Source organism: Callorhinchus milii, unplaced genomic scaffold (assembly GCF_018977255.1).
Source record: "Callorhinchus milii isolate IMCB2004 unplaced genomic scaffold, IMCB_Cmil_1.0 Scaffold7, whole genome shotgun sequence".
Classification (NCBI taxonomy): Eukaryota; Metazoa; Chordata; class Chondrichthyes; order Chimaeriformes; family Callorhinchidae; genus Callorhinchus; species Callorhinchus milii.
Window position 1 is genome coordinate 22,909,363 of NW_024704748.1, and position 20,973 is coordinate 22,930,335.

Genomic DNA, 20,973 nt, shown 5'->3' on the forward strand with positions numbered 1-20,973 from the left:
TTTCTTGCCTCGTGTGGAGGTTTTTGGTGTGGTAGGTGAATCTATCACTTCTATATCTTCAACATTGTGAGTTTCATTCCGTCTTGAAGTTAAATCTACTAATTGACCAACTTGTGGAGCTTGGGCTTTGCTTTCATCTTTTGTGTTCTTCAGTGCTGAAGCAACTGGACTTTTTATTACCCCAAGTTCTGGGGCATTCTGTGCTTCATTACTATACATTATTAACTTGGATTCTAGCGTAGATGACTTGTTCACCTCTTCAATTTGTCCACCATGAGGTACATTTCTTGGTGAGGTACTCTTTGTTGCAGCAGAATATTCTTGCACTTCAGCAATGCTAGCATTCTGACTTTCATTCTTCCCTCTCAGTGTTCTTCGGGTTTGTGGCACCAAATCAATTATATCCTCAGCTTGTCCATCTTTGGACTCTTTCTTGTCTAGTGTAGTCGTCTTGTTGGAAATCAGCAATTCTTTCACTTCAGCGTCTTGAAGGTTTTGCTTATCCCTCAATTTTATTGACTGTGAAACTAATTGACTCATTTCTTCAGTTTGTTGACCCCAAGGAAGTAATTCTTCCACTTTAATTTCTTTCAGATTTTTCCCTTTATTTTCAATTTCTTTCTGCGCAGCCCTCCCTCTGGGCATTTTCTTTTTGGGTGGAAGATTTACATCAGATTGAATGTCTTGACTAACCGTTTTATACTCATCCATTGCCAGTACACTTTCATTGATATTTTCAGCATTTTTGTCATTTTCAGACAACTCCTCTGGCTCACAAAATATAATGTCTTTCCCTTTGGATGTTTCTTTTTCCTGGTTTATTAATGCAAAGGCATCATTTGTATTAGATATTCCATCACTATTTTCACCCACTGTTTTTCCAGATTCTTTCAACACAAGTGAAATTGGAGAATTCACTACCTTCTGTGCGTGTGCAAGTCTTCCTCTTCGCGCTCTAGGTACAGTTATAGGAAATTCAGTTACCTCACTTGCCTCTTGTACTGATTCTAATGCACAGACTGCTTCTGACAATTTGGGATCCCAGCGTACAGTTTTCTTCAAGCATGATACCTCTTCCACTTTTTTGGGTCTCCCTCTACGTGATTTTTTTGCTAGGTCAGGAGTGGGCTCTTTATTTGCTCTCTTTCCTCGTATAGACTTAGATTTGGAGGTGGCCGAATCTTCCTCCTTGGATTGCTTTTGACTAGAAGAGACTTCAACTTTGCAATCATCTTCTTGTTGATCCATTAACTCATTTTCTGAGCTAAACAATTCCTGAACATCCTCAACTGGTGCACTTGGAATCTCTCTTTTCCATGTATACTGACTTTCATCCTTCCTCTCAGTGTTCTTCGGGTTTGTGGCACCAAATCAATTATATCCTCAGCTTGTCCATTTTGAGTTTCTTTCTTGTCTGGTGTAGTAGTCTTGTTGGGAATAAGTACTTCTTCAACTTCAGTGTCTTGAAGGATGTGGAGTTTGCTCTTCTCCCTCAGTTTTATTGACGGTGAAACTAATTGACTTATTTCTTCGGTTTGTTGATCCCAAGGTCCCTGCTCGTCTGGAATGATGCTCGATTTTGGGGCCAGCAATTCTTTCTCTTTAACTTCTTGATCATTCTCACATTCATTGTTCCTCCTTAATGATCTCCTTGTTGGTGTAGTTAATTTGACTTCTTTAATTTGTCCCCCTTGAGATTTTCTGCCTGGTGTAGCACTTTTTATTGTGGCACAGGATTCCTTCACTTCAGTATTTTGAGGATTTGGGATTACATTTGGCGCTATCAACGATCTCCTGGTTGGTGAAGCTAATTTATTTACTTCACTATAACCAACTATAGACACATCCTTATCTGTTGTGAGGTTCTCTTGTGGTAATGCCAATTCTTCCACACTTCCTTGAACATTTTCAGTCTCATCCTTCTCTTTTAATGATTTCTGCATTGGTGATTTCAATTTGTTTACTTCAGCTTGCACATTCTTAGATTCGAATCTCTCAACTACACTATTTATTGTATACTTTTCACAATTTACTAGTATTATTTGGGCATGTTTCTCATCTTTCTTTATTTCTGGCTGTTTTAGTTTGTCTTTCCTTTGTAGAAGCACTTTTGTTGGTGTACTGATAATTGGCACTCCACTGACATTTGGAGATTTCTCAAGCATGTCAGAGCCTTCCATTGTAGAATTATCAGAATCCATAAGCTCAACTAGGGAATAAAATAAAAACAGTGCACATTATAAGTTAGTTTACTCGTACATAACTACAGCAGTTAGCTTTTAGACGACATCTTGGTCCAGTGAAAAGGACTTCAGACTAACCTATTTTAAAAATATAAATCCAACAGCATAGTTTAATAAAAGCATGAGGACTTCAAGTACCAACCTTATAGATACCTGAGAACAGGCCAGTTTGTGGCTGAACCACAAATTTGACATCAATACCATACAAAACACCAATGGGGACACAAAGACCTTAGTTGGATTGAACACTGTACTCCTTGTACAGTCAATAGTTACATAAGCAAAATGAGTGTTTGAATCCAAAAGATAAGAGAACTCAAAAGGTAAAACTCTCTCAATGGTACGAGAACATCTTCCAGGTAGTCTCTCACAATCAACTTCTCATAGCTGGATATCATTTTAATTTCATGAATATACCAACAGATCACTTGGAGAAAAACTTACAGTAAATCACAATCTTAACTGGCTCAAAAAACATACCAACATCATGCTTGGAAAATTCATCTGTAGTTTCAAGCTGATTTGACGGCTGTACATATTCTTTATTGGAAAATGGAGGAGACTTTGTGTTCTTATCTTGGTCTTGCATTTTAGTTAGCTAACAAAACAAAAATATTCAAAATAAAAACTTGCAGAAAAGCTAGAAACAAAGGCACATTTGAAGAATTCAAGAACGATATAAAAACTGAAATCAATGTAATTAAATTGTTAAAACACCAAACTGTAAAGGACAGGATTTAAAAAAATGAATTTTAATTTACTGAAAGTCTTGGCATTTTTGACTGATCTCTTAAGTAACATGTAATGTATATGGGGCTTGAAAGCACTTATTTAATCAGTGCAAGTTGTGTTTACTGCACCTACTGGGATTGTTTTTTGCAGTCACATCTTCAATCCAACCCAAATTGCAGCTATAACTGGAAATAAATTTGTCCCCAGCTAAAGTCAACACATTGGAAACGTCAGCAGCCTATAGAAGTAGTAGAAGATAGCCAATTAAATAGCAAAATTAAGGAATTTCAGAAAGTGAGCGTGCCCCTGGCCTACTCAACATAAGATTACAAGAGATTCAAGAAGGCCCTGCAGCCTATCTGATCTCATCTTTCCAGAACACCTACACTATCTCAGGAAGGCCAAACAATAGGGAAAAGTCAGACAATGGGTATATTGGGCCTTTGCCAGCAGGTCACACAGTCATATGGTAGCAAGACAAAGACACAAGACAGGATAGTACTGGCTATTTGAAGGAGGGTACAGATAAGGAGATAAACAGAAAAACTTAAGTTCTCAGATTTTGGGGTCTGTTCAAATTCCTGGCATGCAGATTTATAGCAGTAAACGTTATAAACATTTCATAGTTATGAAGTTATTCTAGTTTTTCAATAAACCTTTGTACAAGTTTATTTTACCTTAATTCCAGGTGTCGAAAACGACTTTCTGCAACTTCGTCTGGAGGCTGCTTTTGTTACTGATTGTTCCTGATCATGCTGCTCCATTTTATTGATCAATTTGGTTTCAGATAATTCCTTTGAATCAACTGTCTGTCCATCATCACACGCTGCATTTTCAAGTGCAAATGATGCATCAGTTGCTCTCTTCCTCCCACTTTCGTTTGAGCTTTGCTGCAGCTCAGACTCTACAGTCTCCTCAGTTCTTTTAGGAGTAGAGAACATTTCACCCAAGCCGCTGTAATCAGTAGTTTCCATCACTTTTGTGGTATGAAACATTTCTTTAACTCCTACATAACTAACCTTAGGACTCTTGGCCTTTTGTTTCGATTCAGCCATCAATTTTTGTAGTCTTGCAAAATCTTCCTCTTGGCCCCCCTTTATTTTTGGAGTTTTCATAATTTGTTTTATACTAACCACCGGTATCCCTTTTACTTTGGGAGTTTTCAATGGTCTCTTCAACTCTACCATGTCTTCCACTGGTTTGGTCTTTTCTTCAGGAGACGTTAATAACGTACATCTACTCGTTAGATCATCAGTTGGTTCCTCCCCTCCTTTTAGAATGTTCACACATTTTACATGCAGTTCTTTTGAGTTAGAAGACAAATCAACTCTGCACGTCAGTGAACCTGTAGATCTTCTTCTTGTACTTCCAGGAGTAGTTAATGGTGAGATGACCATTTCACCTAAAAATAATTGCAAAATTATAAATGATCGTAACAGCAAACAATGACAAAAACAGCAAGAAGTGACTGAGACATGGGAATATTTAATCCCTTGGAAAAAAATTGTCAATACTTCTCAATCACTATTTGAGAGTTTCATGCAGCAACAAAACCATTTAGGAGAGTAATCTTTTGTGTTTTCTCCTGCAAAAACAAACTGTTCAATTCAAGCTATTAAAATGAAAAGAAATTGATGGTATTCTATGTGACCTCTAATTCAGGTCTAAATATTGTGCCAAAACCAGAAAGGGGTCCAAAGTGACATCAAAGGCAAAACAAAAAAGTATATAATTAAGTCATCTACTGCTATACAATCTATAAATGCAGATTACAAAATCAAGTGTAGATATTAACACTTTCGTGAATGTTTTAATCACCTTTAAAGGTGACAGATAACTACAACAAAATTACATTTGTATTACATATTTCATGTCAAGAGGACATCCCAAGGTGCTGGACAATCAATGTTTCGGACCCGAGGTGGGGGTCGGGATCGGGGAGAGTGGAGGGGGGAGGACATGAAGCAGGCCGGAAACTGCTGAGCAGAGGGAGCGGGCAGGTTTGGTGGTGGTTATGAGGTCGCAGAGCTGGGGGAGGCCATAGAGGGCTTTGAAGGTGAGGTCCAGGATCTTGCACTGTACCCTGTGTGATGGGAAGCCAGTGCAGTCGGGAGAGGACACAGGCTGCAGAATTCTGGATGATCTGCAGCCTATGGAGGGAGGAGCTGGGGAAGCCGGCAAGCAAGGAGTTAGCTTAGTGAAGCCTGGATGTTATGAATGCGTGTATGAGGGTCTCGGCGGCCTGCGGTGTAAGACAGTGGCAGAGCCGGGCAATGTTGCGGAGCTGGGGGAAGGTAGAGCGGGTCATAGCGCAGATGTGGGGTAGAAGGGATAGTTGAGGGTCAAACAAGGTTCTGGACTGGCTTAGTAAGGTGGAATGTGCATCCTCGGATGGTGATGCTCTCAGTGCCTGAGGTGTGGAGGCACTAATGGGAGCCAATCAGGAGGGCCTCGGTCTTGTTGACATTCAACTGTAGAAAGTTAGCTCTCATCCGCTACGATGTCTGACAGACATTTTGTCAAGACAGCAATTGCCTATTAGGCATTAATTGTAACTGCAAAAAAGAATAACTGGCGAGCCAAATACAATGGAAATTGATTTTACACCAACCAGTTTCTTCGGACGTTTTGATAACTGAGCCTTCAAATGAATTCTGAGATACTTGAGTGCCTGTAATAGTTTGAGAACGTCCAACTTCACTTGAGATACGCAGTCTTGTACTTGCTCTTCGATTTTTCTTCGTGGGAGTCGTGAACATTTCAGCCACACCTATTAAATATAATTGCGTGTTTATTAATAACAAGTAGTTACATACAAGTGTATCAATTTCATGTACAATCATAACTCAGTTACAAATATAAATATCTGGGTAATCCTTTCAACAATTTAATGTTGAAAATGGATATCTAAAACAGATGAATAACAAGATGTATAACACTCTAGATCACCTGTAAAACTTTGATCCATTGTCAGGCTTTTACGTCTGAGTGAGACATTTGTCACTGTACGAGGAGGCATTCCAGTTGTTTTAACAGTAGTAGCCTGTGCTTTGCCAATGACAATTGTTGCTGGGGAAACAGCATGCCCGGTACTATAATGGCCTTTCACCGATCTAATGGGTGTCTGTTGATGAAATAAACATTACATGAAAGTAATGCTAATTTTGTGATACTAAAATCATTGCAATACAAAAATACAATACAAAATTACATTTGTATAGCGCCTCTCACATAGGGAGGACGTCCCAAGGCGCTGAGTTGTCCATTTCACTTGCAATGAAAATAAGAACATAAAACTTCATATTCAATAACTTAAGTTTGCAATCAGATTTATTGCAGTAAACTTTATAAACATTTTATACAGTTATTCCTATACTATGTGGCTAAGTTTAGCTTTTCAATCAAACATACACTTATGTTTCATTTGAAACATACAATTTACTTTAGCACCTTCCCCCAAAGGGGGAGGGGGGGGGAAGATGTAGAGCAGTGGTCCTCAACCTTTTTGGGCTTGGGATCCATTTGTAAACCTTAATGATCTGTCCTGAACCAGTAAACAGCTTTAGTGCAAAATACACCTGGCTAACCAAATATTTCTTACCCACGATATCATATACAAATAAACTTTGAATAGAAAATACTCCCTCTTTAGAAGTACTCTTCCCCTTTAAATAGTTTTTTGTCCAATATTATCCATTAAATACTACACAAACCTTTGGAACTTTTGAAGACGAATTGTTCTTAATCTGTCTCCGCATCACAACACGCTTCTTTGGAGCAGATCGGAATTCAGACTTTGCCACTCCCTCCTTCACTACCTGTGCCCATGATTTTTTCACTAAAATAAAAATAGCAAAATGTTTAAAATTGACAACTCAAGCACACAAGAAAACAATTCACCATATAATTTATCAATCTATCTTCAACACGTGTGCCCTTTCTCTTCCAGAATAAATAATAATCCTTGCGTTTGATATAGCACCTTATCACGTCTTCAAGATGTCTCAAAGCGCTCCACAGAATATTCTGTAAATTGAATTGATTGTATATTTTGTGGGCAAAACGCAGCAACCAATTGCACACAGCAGTATCACAAACAGTCGTGGACTGAGTGACCAATTATCATTATTATTAGTTTGGAGGGACTACCCCTGGAAAAGCGATCTGCCAATCAACTAACTGACCAATTATCATTATTATTAGTTTGGAGGGACTACCCCTGAAAAAGCGATCTGCCAATCAACTAACAACTGAGTTCCTACTTTCTGCTAAGTGAATAGAGATGTTTCGAGTAAGGAAACTTGCCCAACATTTCGCCCTGCTCGGAAATCAAACCCAGGTCCTCTCGCTTGCGAGGCGAGTGCTCTAACCACTGAGCTACCGGATTGAGGTCCAAAGCAGAGAAATTCATTCGAACATGCAATATATAGGATATGCACCACACAAATATTTATTACCTTGGCTTATTTCCCTCTTACCCTTTTTAATCATGGTCATAGATATGGTTATTATAAGTAGATGGATACATATTTAATGAAATATCCAGAAATGATCCTACCTAATAAGTTAGCAACTGAAGCTCCACTTTGCCTCCTGGAATATAAACCTGCTGCAAGAGAAGCACTTCTTCTAGCACTTTTTCGGGAAGGAGTCGTCTTAAAATTTGGCAGCTTGTTTGTTGTCTGCTGATGTTGCTTCAACTTGGGTGATGCAGAAGCTGGAAAAACTTGAGAAGTTGATTCAACAGCCAGAATAGGAGGTGTATTAGTACGAGAGACGGAGAATCGTCCACAGACAGAAGGTGAAGGATTGAAGGATCTCGAGGAAGCTGACCGAATCAATTGCTTGGCTGTTGACATCTTGGTGGCCAGTGGTGAGAATTTCTTTGTAGTAGATAACTTCTTGGTATCTGATAAACAGGGCATTTTGGCAACACGGGGCCTCTTGGCTGACAAGGTAGCTGATATCTTCATCATGAATGGTCCATTTGAGGGCGATTTTTTGATGACTGATGAGGTAAATGACTTCCTGCCTGGAGAGGGGGTCTTGGCAGCTGGTGACATCTCGTCTTGGGAGGGGCTCTTGGCGGCCAGTGACTTCCTGCCTGGGGAGGGGCTCTTGGCGGCCAGCGACTTCCTGCCAAGGGAAGGGCTCTTGGGAGTCAGTGAATTCCTATCTGGGGAGGGGCTCTGAGCTGCCAGTGACTTCCTGCCTGGGGAGGGGCTCTTGGCAGCCAGTGACTTCCTGCCTGGGGAAGGGCTCTTGGCAGTCAGTGACTTCCTGCCTGGGGAGGGGGTCTTGGGAGTCAGTGAATTCCTGTCTGGGGAGGGGGTCTTGGCAGCCAGTGACTTCCTACCTGGGGAGGGGGTCTTGGCAGCCAGTGACTTCCTGCCTGGGGAGGGGGTCTTGGCAGCCAGTGACTTCCTGCCTGGGGAGGGGGTCTTGGCAGCCAGTGACTTCCTACCTGGGGAGGGGGTCTTGGCAGCCAGTGACTTCCTACCTGGGGAGGGGGTCTTGGCAGCCAGTGACTTCCTGCCTGGGGAGGGGGTCTTGGCAGCCAGTGACTTCCTGCCTGGGGAGGGGGTCTTGGCAGCCAGTGACTTCCTTTCCTGGGAGGGACTCTGAGCTGCCAGTGACTTCCTGCCTCGGGAGGGGCTCTGAGCTGCCAGTGACTTCCTACCTGGGGAGGGGGTCTTGGCAGCCAGTGACTTCCTTTCCGGGGAGGGACTCTGAGCTGCCAATGACTTCCTACCTGGGGAGGGGGTCTGGGCGGTCAGCGACTTTCTGCCTGGGGAGGGAGTCTTGGCAGTCAGTGACTTCCTGCCTGGGGAGGGGGTCTTGGCACCTGGTGACTTTTTGCCAAGTGCAGGGCTTCTTGCAGCTGGTGATCTCCTGGCTGGGGAGGGATTCTTGACTGCCATTTCTGTCTCTTTGGGAGAAGTACTAACATGGCCTGCTGGAGGCATATTTGATTTTACTGGCATCACAGTAGACAACTTTGAGCTTCTTTTGCATGGTTCAGTTAATTCCTTTTTTTAAAAAAAACAATTGCAATAGTTAAATCAAGCAAGGTTTTTTCTGAATTATGTGAAATTCACTTAGAATTGTAATAAAGTTCCTTTTCTCCCACTCAAACCATATATATGCCCTCAAATTAAATTTGAGTAACTAAGATAAAACCTACTGTAATTTCCTGAAACGTTCAGGACCACCATAAGCTAAAAGCTGTTGTACCTCCTTTAACTTATTGGATAAAGGATTTAAAACATCACAAAAGGGACCTTGAAGAGGTATGTAAAACCTTACATGGAATTAAAAACTAAAACCTGGAAAAATTTAGGAATACGCCAATACAGTATTACAAGAGGACACAGGTTTAGAGTTGGAAAGGGCAATTTCAGAATGAACACTAGGAAATATTTATTTTATTAGTGGTAATTAACGATTGGAACAGGTTGACAGGAAAGGTAGACTCATCCAAAGAACAACTTTATGTAGTGATGGAAGGAGAGCAGCAAAGGTATTCTGGAAGGATACTATTGAATGGGCTTCTTCATCCAAAACAATCATGTCATCCTTTGAAAACATCTTTTGCAGTATCAGATTGTTGCCACAGGGCGACGCTGTTAGCAAACCATTTTATTGAATTTTTTATTGTAGTATCCAATTCCAACCACAGGATGGTGCTGCGCAAACATGTGGCATTCACAACAGAAATGTCACAGTAGATAACACCATACATTTAGTAATTTACTACTAAAGATAAAACTGGCAACCCTATAAAGGCAGATATGCTATTAATAATATATAATCCTTGCATTTGATGTAGCACTTTATCATGTCTTTGAAACGCAGTACAAATTGTGGAAAGCAGTATCCCACAAACAATTTAGGGTTGAGTGACCAAATTGTTTTTTTTATTGAAGGGATTAATCACCCCCAGAAAAGCGATCCGCCAATTGACTAGCAACCAAACAACTGGGCTACTTACTGCAAGGTAAACAGAGGCATGTGGAGTAAGGAAACTTGCCCAGCGTTTCACCAAACCCAAGTCCTCTCACTTGCGAGGCGAGTGGTCTAACCACTAAGTTTGTTACAGCCAATATACTTAAAGGGTCACAAATCTGTATATTAAAAAAATGGTTTATGGAGAAAAATCATAAACGAGTCTCCTGCATACTTTCCCCCATAACCTCAGCTAGTTGTATATGATAGCTATTAATTATTATACCATGAGGCACCAAAGTTTTGACACGCACGCTAATGATTACCTCAGTTATACAACTGTGTAGTCCCATATTCGAAGCACGTTTCAATGCTGTATTTGCAGAAACACTAAGTGGAATGCTGAATTTTCTTGGAGTGCCTCCTTTTCGAAGTGGAGAATTTGGTGGCATGCGTTTGTCAAATACTTCAGGACACAGGTTTACACCAAAAGAAACTCGCTTTTGCTTAGAAACTGGTTCACAGAGCCTCTCTTCTAGGTTTTCACTCCTGCGCTTTCTGGATGGACATGATACCGCACCTAACAGGAAAGAATTAAATTGTACAACTTAATTCACAATAGAAAAAATCCTCATGAAGAATTTGGCCACTCTTGGCCAGTCGGTATTTAAACAATTGAGTTAACAACACTAAGGGAAAAATTACCGAAACAACAAGAACAAGATTACATTTGTATAGTGCCTTTCACGTTGGGAGGACGTCCCAAGGCAGTGTACAGCATTTCAGAAACAATGTTTTTTGAAAGCTGGGTATCTGACACATGTAGAAATCCATCTCTGTGCTGAAGTATCCAAACCAAATAGAGTTCCATGTATCCCAGATACATAGAAATTCCAAATGAAAATCCCAAATTCCAGAGATGTTTATTTGAATAGAATGCGCACTCTCTCCCTGGAGCGACAACAACAGCAAAATGACATTTGTATAGCACCTTTCACATCGGGAGGACATCCCAAGGCATTGGACAGACAGAGTTACAGACCCAAGCTGAGGATTGGGGTGGGGGAGGGCAGGGGGGGAAGCAGGGAGATCGAAAGCGCGGACGAAGAGGTGGGTCTTGAAGGTGGCGAGGCGGAGGGACTGTGGGATGGAGTTCCAAAGGGTGGGTGCAGAGTGGCAGAATGTCCATCCGCCAATAATGGGTCGAGCAAGGCGGGGGACGTGAAGCAGGCCGGGTCCCGCTGAGCAGAGGGAGCAAACAGGGTGTTTGGGGGTTAGGAGGTCAGAGGTGGGGGGGAGCAAGACTGTGGAGGGCTTTGAAGGTAAGGACCAGGAACTTGAACTGTAGCGCCTGTGTGATGGGAAGCCAGTGGAGAGTATTAGCCACAGAATGGCAAGAGTCAAGCTTTGGGGGCTTTAGAATGTACGTTGGGAGTAATACTGGAGTCTAACCAGCTAAAACCATCAAGAGTACTGTATGGCAAACTTTCAATTAGGACCACCTTACTCATTGGGGTTTTCGCTTGCAGAGTTAACAGGAACCGAGTGGGAAGAATCCTCCGCCCCAAGTGTACCTTTCCAGCCTCGCTCAGGGACTGGACTACCGAGACCACTATAGAGGGTTGGCTTGATTCTGACATTCCATTGCCAAACTCTTTGGAGCCAGCTCAGCTCCAAGGATATCCCACTTACTTATGCTTCATATCAACTACACTATCTCCAGTTCCTTATAGAACTGGATCTTACCTAGGGGTGAGGGTAATAGTTTATTACTGGTCAAAGAATCATCAAGTTCTACGCCATCATCCTCATTCATTTGTTTCCCAGAGGAGAATGGTATTTCTTCAAATAAATCTGTCACCTCAGTTTCTTCACTAGTCAAGAATCTATGTGGATTTTTAGACAACCGACTCGTTTTTTTTGCATTACCTTCTCCTCTTTCATTCAGCAGAGGTGATGAAGAGAAAGAAGAATTCCTTTTCCCTTTTGTAACTGCAGGTGATGTTGCACCTGTTATTGGCTCTGGAGTTTCAAACTGAGGTTGCTCTGTTTGTATCTCTGTAACCTTTATTTGACTGAATTGCAACGATGGTCTGCCACATCGCTTGGGTGTTTCAGGTATTTTCTCTGCAACATGAACTGATGTATCATCCTTTCCAGTTAATTTTTCTTCCTCAACAACGTTTTGCTTTTTTCCCATTGAAGACCCAAGTACATCATGAATTTCTTTCAGGACTTCTTCAGCATTTAAGGATTTTCGACTAGTAAATGGATGACTCTTTCTCTTAGATTTTGGTGCATTGATTTGGCAGTCATTTTGTGCTTTATCTTGAACATCACCTGCCTTTGAAGATTCAAGCAACGCAATGTTTTCTTCTGAAGAGAGATTTTCTGTAAATTCTCCTAATCCCACAGAAGTACACCTTTTCTTTGGTGTATCTTTATTAACAGCTGTTTTTCCCAAGCATTTACTTGGAATATCCTGAACTAATGAAGCCTCTAAATTCTTCATTCCTTCCTTATCAGAATCATCTTCTTTTGGCATTTTACTTTCTTCTACTGCAGCCTGGCTCATACGCCTTGACCTCAATGGTGTCCTCAAACTCTTACTGCCTTGAAAAATATTGGCTTTAGATTCTTCTGCTGGCAATACAAGAAGTTTCTCTGTCGTCTCGGTGTTTTTTTTGTTTGACAGTTCAATATTTGTTTTTTTCTGATGCATTTGTAGAGCTTGGTTCTTGCACATTTCATAAAGTTTAGAAAAAGGAGAGACTTCCTTATCTGCTGGTTGCTCATCTTTGATATCTGCGGAGCTCCGTCCTTGCTGCCTCTTTGGAGCTTCATCTTCCCAGCTATCTGGTTTAGCTTTTGTTGGTTTAATTGGCTCATCAAAGACTCTATCCACACAAACTGCATCTAATGAAAACCACAAAATGCAAGCTTTTCATTTTTAAGAAAAGAAAGATAAATCCACAATTACACATATCTTTTTACTTACCGAATCAGTGAAATTCAAATCCACTTTACAGTATATCCTGTGAGACATCTTGACAACGTGACAAGGAACTATACCAAAAGTAAGGATTATTCGTTGATACGAATTAAATCCTGTAATAAACTAGTTCCAACTGAAAACGGCACATTAAACCCACACCTTCTGCCAATTTAAAGAATTCTTCCTACTCCTTGCTGGGTTCACTGTCATATTGACTTTCAAAGTATTGTCAAATTTTGACAATACTTTGAAAGTCAATATGATCGTTCAGCAAAGGTGAAATGGCAAAATAATGTCACAAAATCCACACTGCTACTTAATGCTGAAACCATTGAGTAACATGATATATGGTTTAACAGAGATCGAGAGACCAGTACCGTTTAAGAAAGAGAGAAGCACTCACACTATGTAAGTTTATAGTTACCACTACCACTCCTGATGAAAATCTTTGATTAGTACTGTAAGTCTTATTTGAAGTGATAACATGTTACCTTCACTATTTTCACAATAAAGCTAACTAGACTTAATGTGTACAAACTATCTATTCGTTACTAAAACGAACGTTTTTCTTCCTAAAAACAAAAAACACAACCAACCAGAAGTATGTCCACTCAATGACCGACGATTCTGTGCAGGCTGCACACCATGCTCTCCTCCCTGTTGAACATGAAGAACCTGTTAATTCAAACATTACCATGTTAACCGAGGAACAGACAACATTTAAGACTCATTTTTGCAAATTCATGTCCAAACTAGGATCGAGAGAATTCTAGTAATATCCTATGAAATGTTTACTTTTATACATTTTTTACATTTATACCATTTCACCATCATGGTATAACTTTCCAAAATTTCAATCGTAAAATATGTTCTACATCAAGGTGGTCCAAATGGCGGTCCATATCCAGCCTGAGGGATGATTTAACTCTCTGCTTGAAGATAGGCCTGGCCAATCAGAGGCCAGTCACTGGGGCAGGGGTTCAGGCTAATCATTATGCTCAGAAATTTTTTGGAATTTTCTCATGTGTCTCGGCAGTTTTATAAGATTAGCTCTGAACTCACATTGAGTTTCTGAATTGGTGTGTTCATGCGAAGACTTAAGGTCTTCTAAGTATTCAGAATATGTATACCAAGTAAAATAATTTGATTATGTCCAATTTTTTACACAATCTACTTCTAAATCGGTTGTTTATTCTCGATATTATTTTGAATTGTTTCTATCTTATACTTGTGGAGTCCTGTAGCTCAGTGGTTAGAGCACTCGCTTTGCAAGCGAGAGACCCGAGTTCAATTCCAGGCAGAGCGAAACCCTGGGCAAGTTTCCTTACTCCACAGAGCCTAATAATAATCCCTCCAAAACAAAAAACAATAATTGGTCATTTTCAATCTACGACTGTGGGACATTGCTGTGCCCAATTGGCTGCCGCATTCGCCCACAAATATACAGTCAATTCACTTTACAGTGTGTTCTGTGAAGCGTTTTGGAACATCCTCCTGACGTGAAAAGCGCTATATCAAATGCAAGGATTATTATTATTATATTCAGTGCATCTTTATTTTGTCCCGTTGTTAGTTTTACAGTAATGGATTAATCTGTTTCGGTTTTGCTGTGCAATCTCTGTGGTGGTCTCCATATTCTAAGTTATATTGTGTGTTTTGATTTCAATACACAAAAATTAACTTGATGTGTTATAATTTCCAATTGAGATTATCATTATTTTGTTCATTGTTAGGGCTACTAAATTATGTGCATTTTCTTTCACTTCCATAGTTTACTCTGGATTTAATGATTATTCATGCATATATGTACTCTTATTCATAGGTGTGTTATTGTTTTAAAATTTGCATGAATTTTCATATTGTCTATTAAAACTTTGCAATGTAACTAAAATATAGTGAAATTAAGTAATAGTTACACAATTTAAAACATTTCTATACGATTCTTACAAACTGTTTCTTGTGGGGAAACACAAAAAATATTGCTTATGTGGCCCACGGATGTTTTTTAAATCTGGCAACTGGCGGCCCACCTTATTTTATTCTACATGAATAGGATGTGGGCGATGTCAATTGGCAACACAGGTAAATTCAGCACACTAACATTTCAAACTTAATCAGATGTTATATCAAATGTTAGGATCATTATTTTATTTCAATGCTAATACTGAGATAGCATATCTAATAGGCAACATCACCCATGCCTGCTTCAAAAATACGTATTGATGCTGTAACCCAGTAGATGAGGAAAGCATTATTATTGCCGGTATAAATTTAAATACAATACCTGCAGAGTTTCGTTTTTCAGGCTTGATGAATTGCGCTTTATTCTTGTGTCGGTGAAATGCCCCGAATCCAAGGGGTACTCAAACCTACCATAAAGGAAAAAAATTAAAATTGGGAAATGTCCACTAAATGCACCAAATAGACAGTGTTCCTATATATTGTAAATTCACAAAAGCTGTAATAATTTGCTTACTACACTCGAGTAATAATCCTGTGACAAGCTTCGAGTCATTTCGAAGTGATAAGACACCACAGTAAAACTCACAAGTCGTATCAATCAATGACAGTTAATATGACTTACGCAACGTTCAAATTACAGGGAAACCTGTATAAATTGAACAAAATCCGACTTTATAATCCACACTGCATATGCGTAATTCAATGTAGCTGGTCAGGCGCATGCGGTACTTCATCACTGCAGCCGATTTGAAAAGTTTTATATAAATGTAAATTGCATTGTAACTATAAAATTCCATGTACTGTTTTATATAGATGCTCCATTCTTACCTGAAAGAGCGATCAATGATAGTGAATACATCGCCATGCTGTAGACGCTCAGAATGAAGTACAACTTTACCATTCAAAGAAGTCCGATTCACGTCACTCAAGTTAGACAGAATAACCTGCAGAATTAACCAAAGCAAAGTGAACATTTACAAACAAATTCTGTTTGCACCCAAAATTCTGTAAACAAAATCATTATACCAAAAAAAGTTACCTCGTTATTTTCATTTACTTCAAGCTTACAGTGTTCTTTGGAAACATGAGGCAGCTGGATACGGATGTCACAGTCTATTTTCCTAAAACAAAAAAGTTCCCAAGCACAAATGATTAACATGACACCCAAACTCTGAAATTAACTTGTAAGAGAAATTATTGCTTGAAAACACATGCTGTATATTACCTGCCAAACAAGCAGGAAGGTGCCATCAAAGGAAAATGGTACCCATCTGCTCCATTACGCTTAATAACAATAATTTGACCGTACAGCGGCATGTTTTCTGAATATTTTCACGTCTTCTTACCTAAAATAAATCAAGAATTTTCATATTAAAAGCTGTATAATGCAACATTTGTAACAATCTTAAAGGGATCTAAATACATTCATCCTAATCTGCATATCAAAATAGAATTTTGCCACATAACTTCTTAGATATTCTACTTTGGGAGCCAATTCAATGACTTCAGGTATTATCTTTGGCTAGTTTTATAATAAGCATATGATATGAACTACTGGGTAATCCAACACATCACTTCAAAAGCATAAGGCAAAATGTATTTACCTCATCAGAAAAATAATAATAATCCTTGCATTTGATATAGCGCTTTTCACGTCGGGAGGACGTCCCAAAGCGATTCACAGAACACACTGTAAAGTGAATTGACTGTATATTTGTGGGCAAACGCGGCAGCCACTTCCGCACAGCAATGTCCCACAAACAGTCGTAGATTGAAAATGACCAATTTATTATTGTTTTGTTTTTTGGAGGGATTATTATTAGGGCTGTGTGTGGAGTAAGGAAACTTGCCCAAGGTTTCGCTCTGCCTGGAATTGAACTCGGGTCTCTCACTTGCAAAGCGAGTGCTCTAACCACTGAGCTACAGGACTCCACAAAATGCTACAGTGTTAAATAATGTGACTTAAATTTACCCATTTAAAAATACACTAGTCTTCCTAAGGATTTTTTTCCTCCGTCATCTGCCAGATCCAGGGCTGTTGTTGGGCTACAACAACAGTCTAACTCTATATGTTGAAACATCTTTCCCGTATATCTTGAGAGGTAAAAACCATACAGCAGCAAGTGCAGATGTAATGAATCTGAATATGCATTGTAGGTTATAAAATAAACACACAATGGGTAGTTAATTCACTCAGATCTCTTCCAGATGAGTCTTTAGTTCTACATCACTACCATCAACCAACCAACATCATTCTCAAGTTGTACTACATCAAACTACAAAAATGACTTTCTTTGTCCAATTCCTCTCAAGGAGGGGGATCAGATTGAGCGATGGCTCACGCTCAAGAATAAATCATCTAAAATGAAGACTCAATCAAGCAAAATTCCACATAAAACATGAAAATATTCCCTAAAGTGAGCTTTAAAGGTTCTAAATCCCAGAATAACAAATCCTTGACACTCAATAACAGCTAAAGCATTCACGGTTGGAAAATGCCAGTGTCAAATTCATTAGTGACAGTAACAAAGCACCCATCCTCACTGAGTATACAGTAAAAGGTTCCGCTGTATTTTGAAAATTGTACACGTAAACTTTGAATACTCTTGTGGGAGTGGAAATGAACTTTAAACAATGCGGTTCGGAACATAAGAGGAAGCAACCAACTTTACCTTAAGATAAATGAAATTGCTGCATATACTTTGATGAAAAATTAAACAAGACTGTGTGGAGTGGGTTACTGTCACAAGTCCATTACCCTTTACAGTAAAACTCTTTGCGACATCCTCCCAACTTCCTCCCCTCCCCCTGGCACGATACCGGGATCCGTTACTGTAAAGCGCTCTGAGACACCGTCCAGTATGGAGGGCGTTATATAAATCCAAGTTGTTGTTCATGTGCTTTATCAAATATAAGGGTTATTAGCATTATTACTAAATCCCCCATCCCAACTTATCCGCGGAGACTTAAAACACTACAATTCTTAGCCGAAGAACTTCTTCCTTGGAGCACCGACATTTGCACCCAACTAGAAACAAGACAGGTCTCCGTTGACATTGGGTGGCGAAAAAACCTTCAGAAAGCCCAGGCACTGACTGAAACTCAACCGCCGCGCGTTTTTGCCATTGCAACAGACGGATACTGTACTGACAGGTGCTTTGGGATCGTGCATTCCCTGTGCATCTCGGCCACGAGAAAATGCGCTTCAGTTCGCACCCAACCCCCCCCAACCCGCCACGGCTCTCGTTCGTCTACACCAGTTCACCACTGGACCAATGGTGGCGGTGGGGGGGGGGGGGTAGGGAGGGAGACATTATGCTTATGATCGCGAACAGAAAGAAAACATTTAAAACGTCGAAGTGTCCGGGCGGCTCGGCTCGTCGCGTGCGCAAAAAGTGCGGCCGTTCAACTTAACAAATCAACAACGTTTATCTTTTTTTTTAAGTTAAAGCTGAGTTATTAATAATAAAAAAAAATCACAAATCCGATTTAAAGTTACCCGCGGAAACGCGGCGAGAGAGAGAGAGAGAGAGAGAAAAAAAACCACGCGCCAGAAACGCGCACTTGTCGAATACTTTTCACGGGTCCCTTTTTAATAATAATAATAATCCTTGCATTTGATATAGCGCTTTTCACGTCGGGAGGACGTCCCAAAGCGCTTCACAGAACACACTGTCAAGTGAATTGACTGTATATGTGTGGCGAACGAGTTAACAGCTCAAGGGTGTGTGTGTGTGTGTGTGTGTCACTGACACCTTGGAAGTGTACAGGAAAAGGGCTGCAACCCCCAACCCCCCCCCCCTCCTCCTCCTCCCCCACACACACACACACTCTCCCCCAAAGTAAACTGCAGCGTTGCGAGGAGAAAACGTGGAGGGGGAGAGAGAGAGAGAGAGAAGAGCAGCAAATAACTTGAAGACCCCCCACAAAAAAAAGGACAGACGAGATAAGACAAGACAAGGACGGGACGGGACGGGGCAGTTTCCGAGCAGGTTCAGAAAACCAGGCAACTCGTGGCAGGAAGAAGAAGAAAAAAAGTGAACTTCTGCACAAAACAAAGCAGCCGTTTTTTTTTAAAAAAATATATTAACAAAAAATACTGAAATCGCCATCCTTGAAAAACTCATCAATATCAGGCTCTCCCCCCACACACACACACACACTTTCTCTCCTCCCTCCCACCCCCTCCAAAGACCCGAAAGATCAACCCGTGGACATCACCCTTTTTTTTAAAAAAAATCTCTCTGTAGATATAACAAAATAAATCAAACAAAAAGAAAAAAAAACAAACGCCTTCCCCCCCTCCCCCCCCCCCGGCCACAAAACAATGTTTTTTTTATATAAAAAATAAAAATACACCACAAAAAAAACCCCACACACGTTTCTGAAAGAAGAACCCCCTCACCCCCCCAAAAAAAATGTGCGATGCTTTGTAAAAAGAAAAATAACAACGCCGACGACGAAAAAACGGCGGAAAAGTCGCAGCAAAGAATTGGCGGGATCTTTCGCTCTTCCCCTCACACACAGGTTCACTCGCCAGTTTATTAACCCCCCACCACACACACACACACACACCTCCGTTGCCTCTGAACGCCTCCGACGATTGTAAATCTGCCCGCCATCGCCCCCCAACTCAACCCCGTGTCACCTGTTTTTTTTTCTGAGAAGAATCCCCTTCGCCTCTAACAAATCCCTCTCCAAACGTGGGCCGTCTCCATTCGGGGGCCGACGAGCCGAACCGTTGGTATTCAAACCGAGAGACTTAAGCGCGCGGCGCAGCGACTCGAAATCAACCGCCCAACCCGCCCGCCCCACCGCGCGTGCGCCCTCCTTAAACCCCACCCCCTTCCTCCCTCCCTCCCTCCCGGGGACCAACGGTCAAAAGACATGGTTCGCGCCCCCTCAACATCACCGCAGCAGCAACACCAGGGGATGGATGGATAGACAAATAAATAAACAGATAGATAGATAAATAGATAGATGGGTGGATGGACGGACGAGTGAGTGAGTGATAAAGACATCCATCCATCCACCCACTCAGCCATTTCAACACACCGCATCCGAAACCTAATATATATATGTATGTGTGTATATATATATTAGTAATTATTCTATTTTATGAATATAATATTATACCCTTTTTTAATAAAAAATAATAATAATAATAATTTCCCTGCCAAATGAAAAAAAAACGATTCGAATAAAACGACCCCCCGCCGCCCGCGCGCGCCACTCGGCGGCGGCTGATTTCCAAACGGTTCCAATTTTTTTTCAAACGTTCAAAATGTTGGCGCCCGGGCTCCTGATTGGCTGCCTGCGAGCCGCCGCTCGGCGTCACCGGCCCCTCCCCCCCCCCTTCCTGGTGATGACGTCGGGGCGAGTAGCCAGGAGGGGCCGGTGCGCGTGCGCGAGTGGACAAGAGGTGGGGGGTGGGGGGGTTGAGGAGGACATCATTTTTATTGTATGATCCTATCCACAACACAGATGCATTCCAGGTGTTTCTTTTTTTTGTGCGTCGTCTTACCAGCAGGTGTCGGCTGCTTGAAGCGGATTGCAATCGTGTCCTCGGCGGCGGCGGCGTTTGGTGGTCGCTCCGCGGGATTCGCTGCCGCCCCCCCCCCCCCCCACAAAAAAAACACGCAAAAAGAAAGCAAGATAATAATAATAATAATGTCTCAAAGCGCTTCACAGGATACACTGTAAAGTGGATTGGCTGCGTATTTTGCAGGTGAAAGAAATGCACCATATAAAATCACCTGTCACTTTGTCACCATCGGGCTACTTTTATCTGGGTGAAATTCCCTGGTTGGAGCCTGAGCTCCCAGTTTAGACTGACACCATTCAGTGCATCATGGAGAAGCCCTGGTGTATCTACAGGTGCTGTCCTTCAGATGATGCATTAAACAGATCTCGGCCGCCTGCTCAGGTGGACGGGCAATAGAGATCTGATCATTGGGGAGCAGAGACTCTTCACGCTCAGCTCCCAGTAACGCTGCAACCTAAGCCCCAACGGGTAGGGTAGTCCTATCTGGTCAAGTAGCAGGAAATGCCAGGCATCGCTTTCAATGGCAAGCTATGCGGTTTGTACTCGCACAA

The 20,973-nt window shown here is 41.2% G+C and overlaps 1 protein-coding gene across 1 annotated transcript; it reads right to left on the reverse strand.

Moving 5' to 3' along the window:
• Positions 1 to 1,174: 1,174 nt before the first annotated feature.
• Positions 1,175 to 19,684, reverse strand: LOC103180313 (proliferation marker protein Ki-67). The gene is made up of 15 exons (XM_007896101.2): positions 19,526 to 19,684; positions 16,103 to 16,223; positions 15,917 to 15,998; positions 15,706 to 15,821; positions 15,200 to 15,284; positions 13,512 to 13,590; positions 11,850 to 12,836; positions 10,247 to 10,500; positions 7,534 to 9,004; positions 6,689 to 6,813; positions 5,925 to 6,099; positions 5,587 to 5,745; positions 3,653 to 4,377; positions 2,724 to 2,841; positions 1,175 to 2,209 (listed from the first exon to the last, which is right to left on the reverse strand). Exons 2-15 carry the CDS (start codon positions 16,192 to 16,194, stop codon positions 1,248 to 1,250), a joined length of 5,430 nt encoding a protein of 1,809 aa, XP_007894292.2. The 5' UTR covers positions 16,195 to 16,223; positions 19,526 to 19,684; the 3' UTR covers positions 1,175 to 1,247.
• Between the last annotated feature and the right edge of the window lie 1,289 nt (positions 19,685 to 20,973).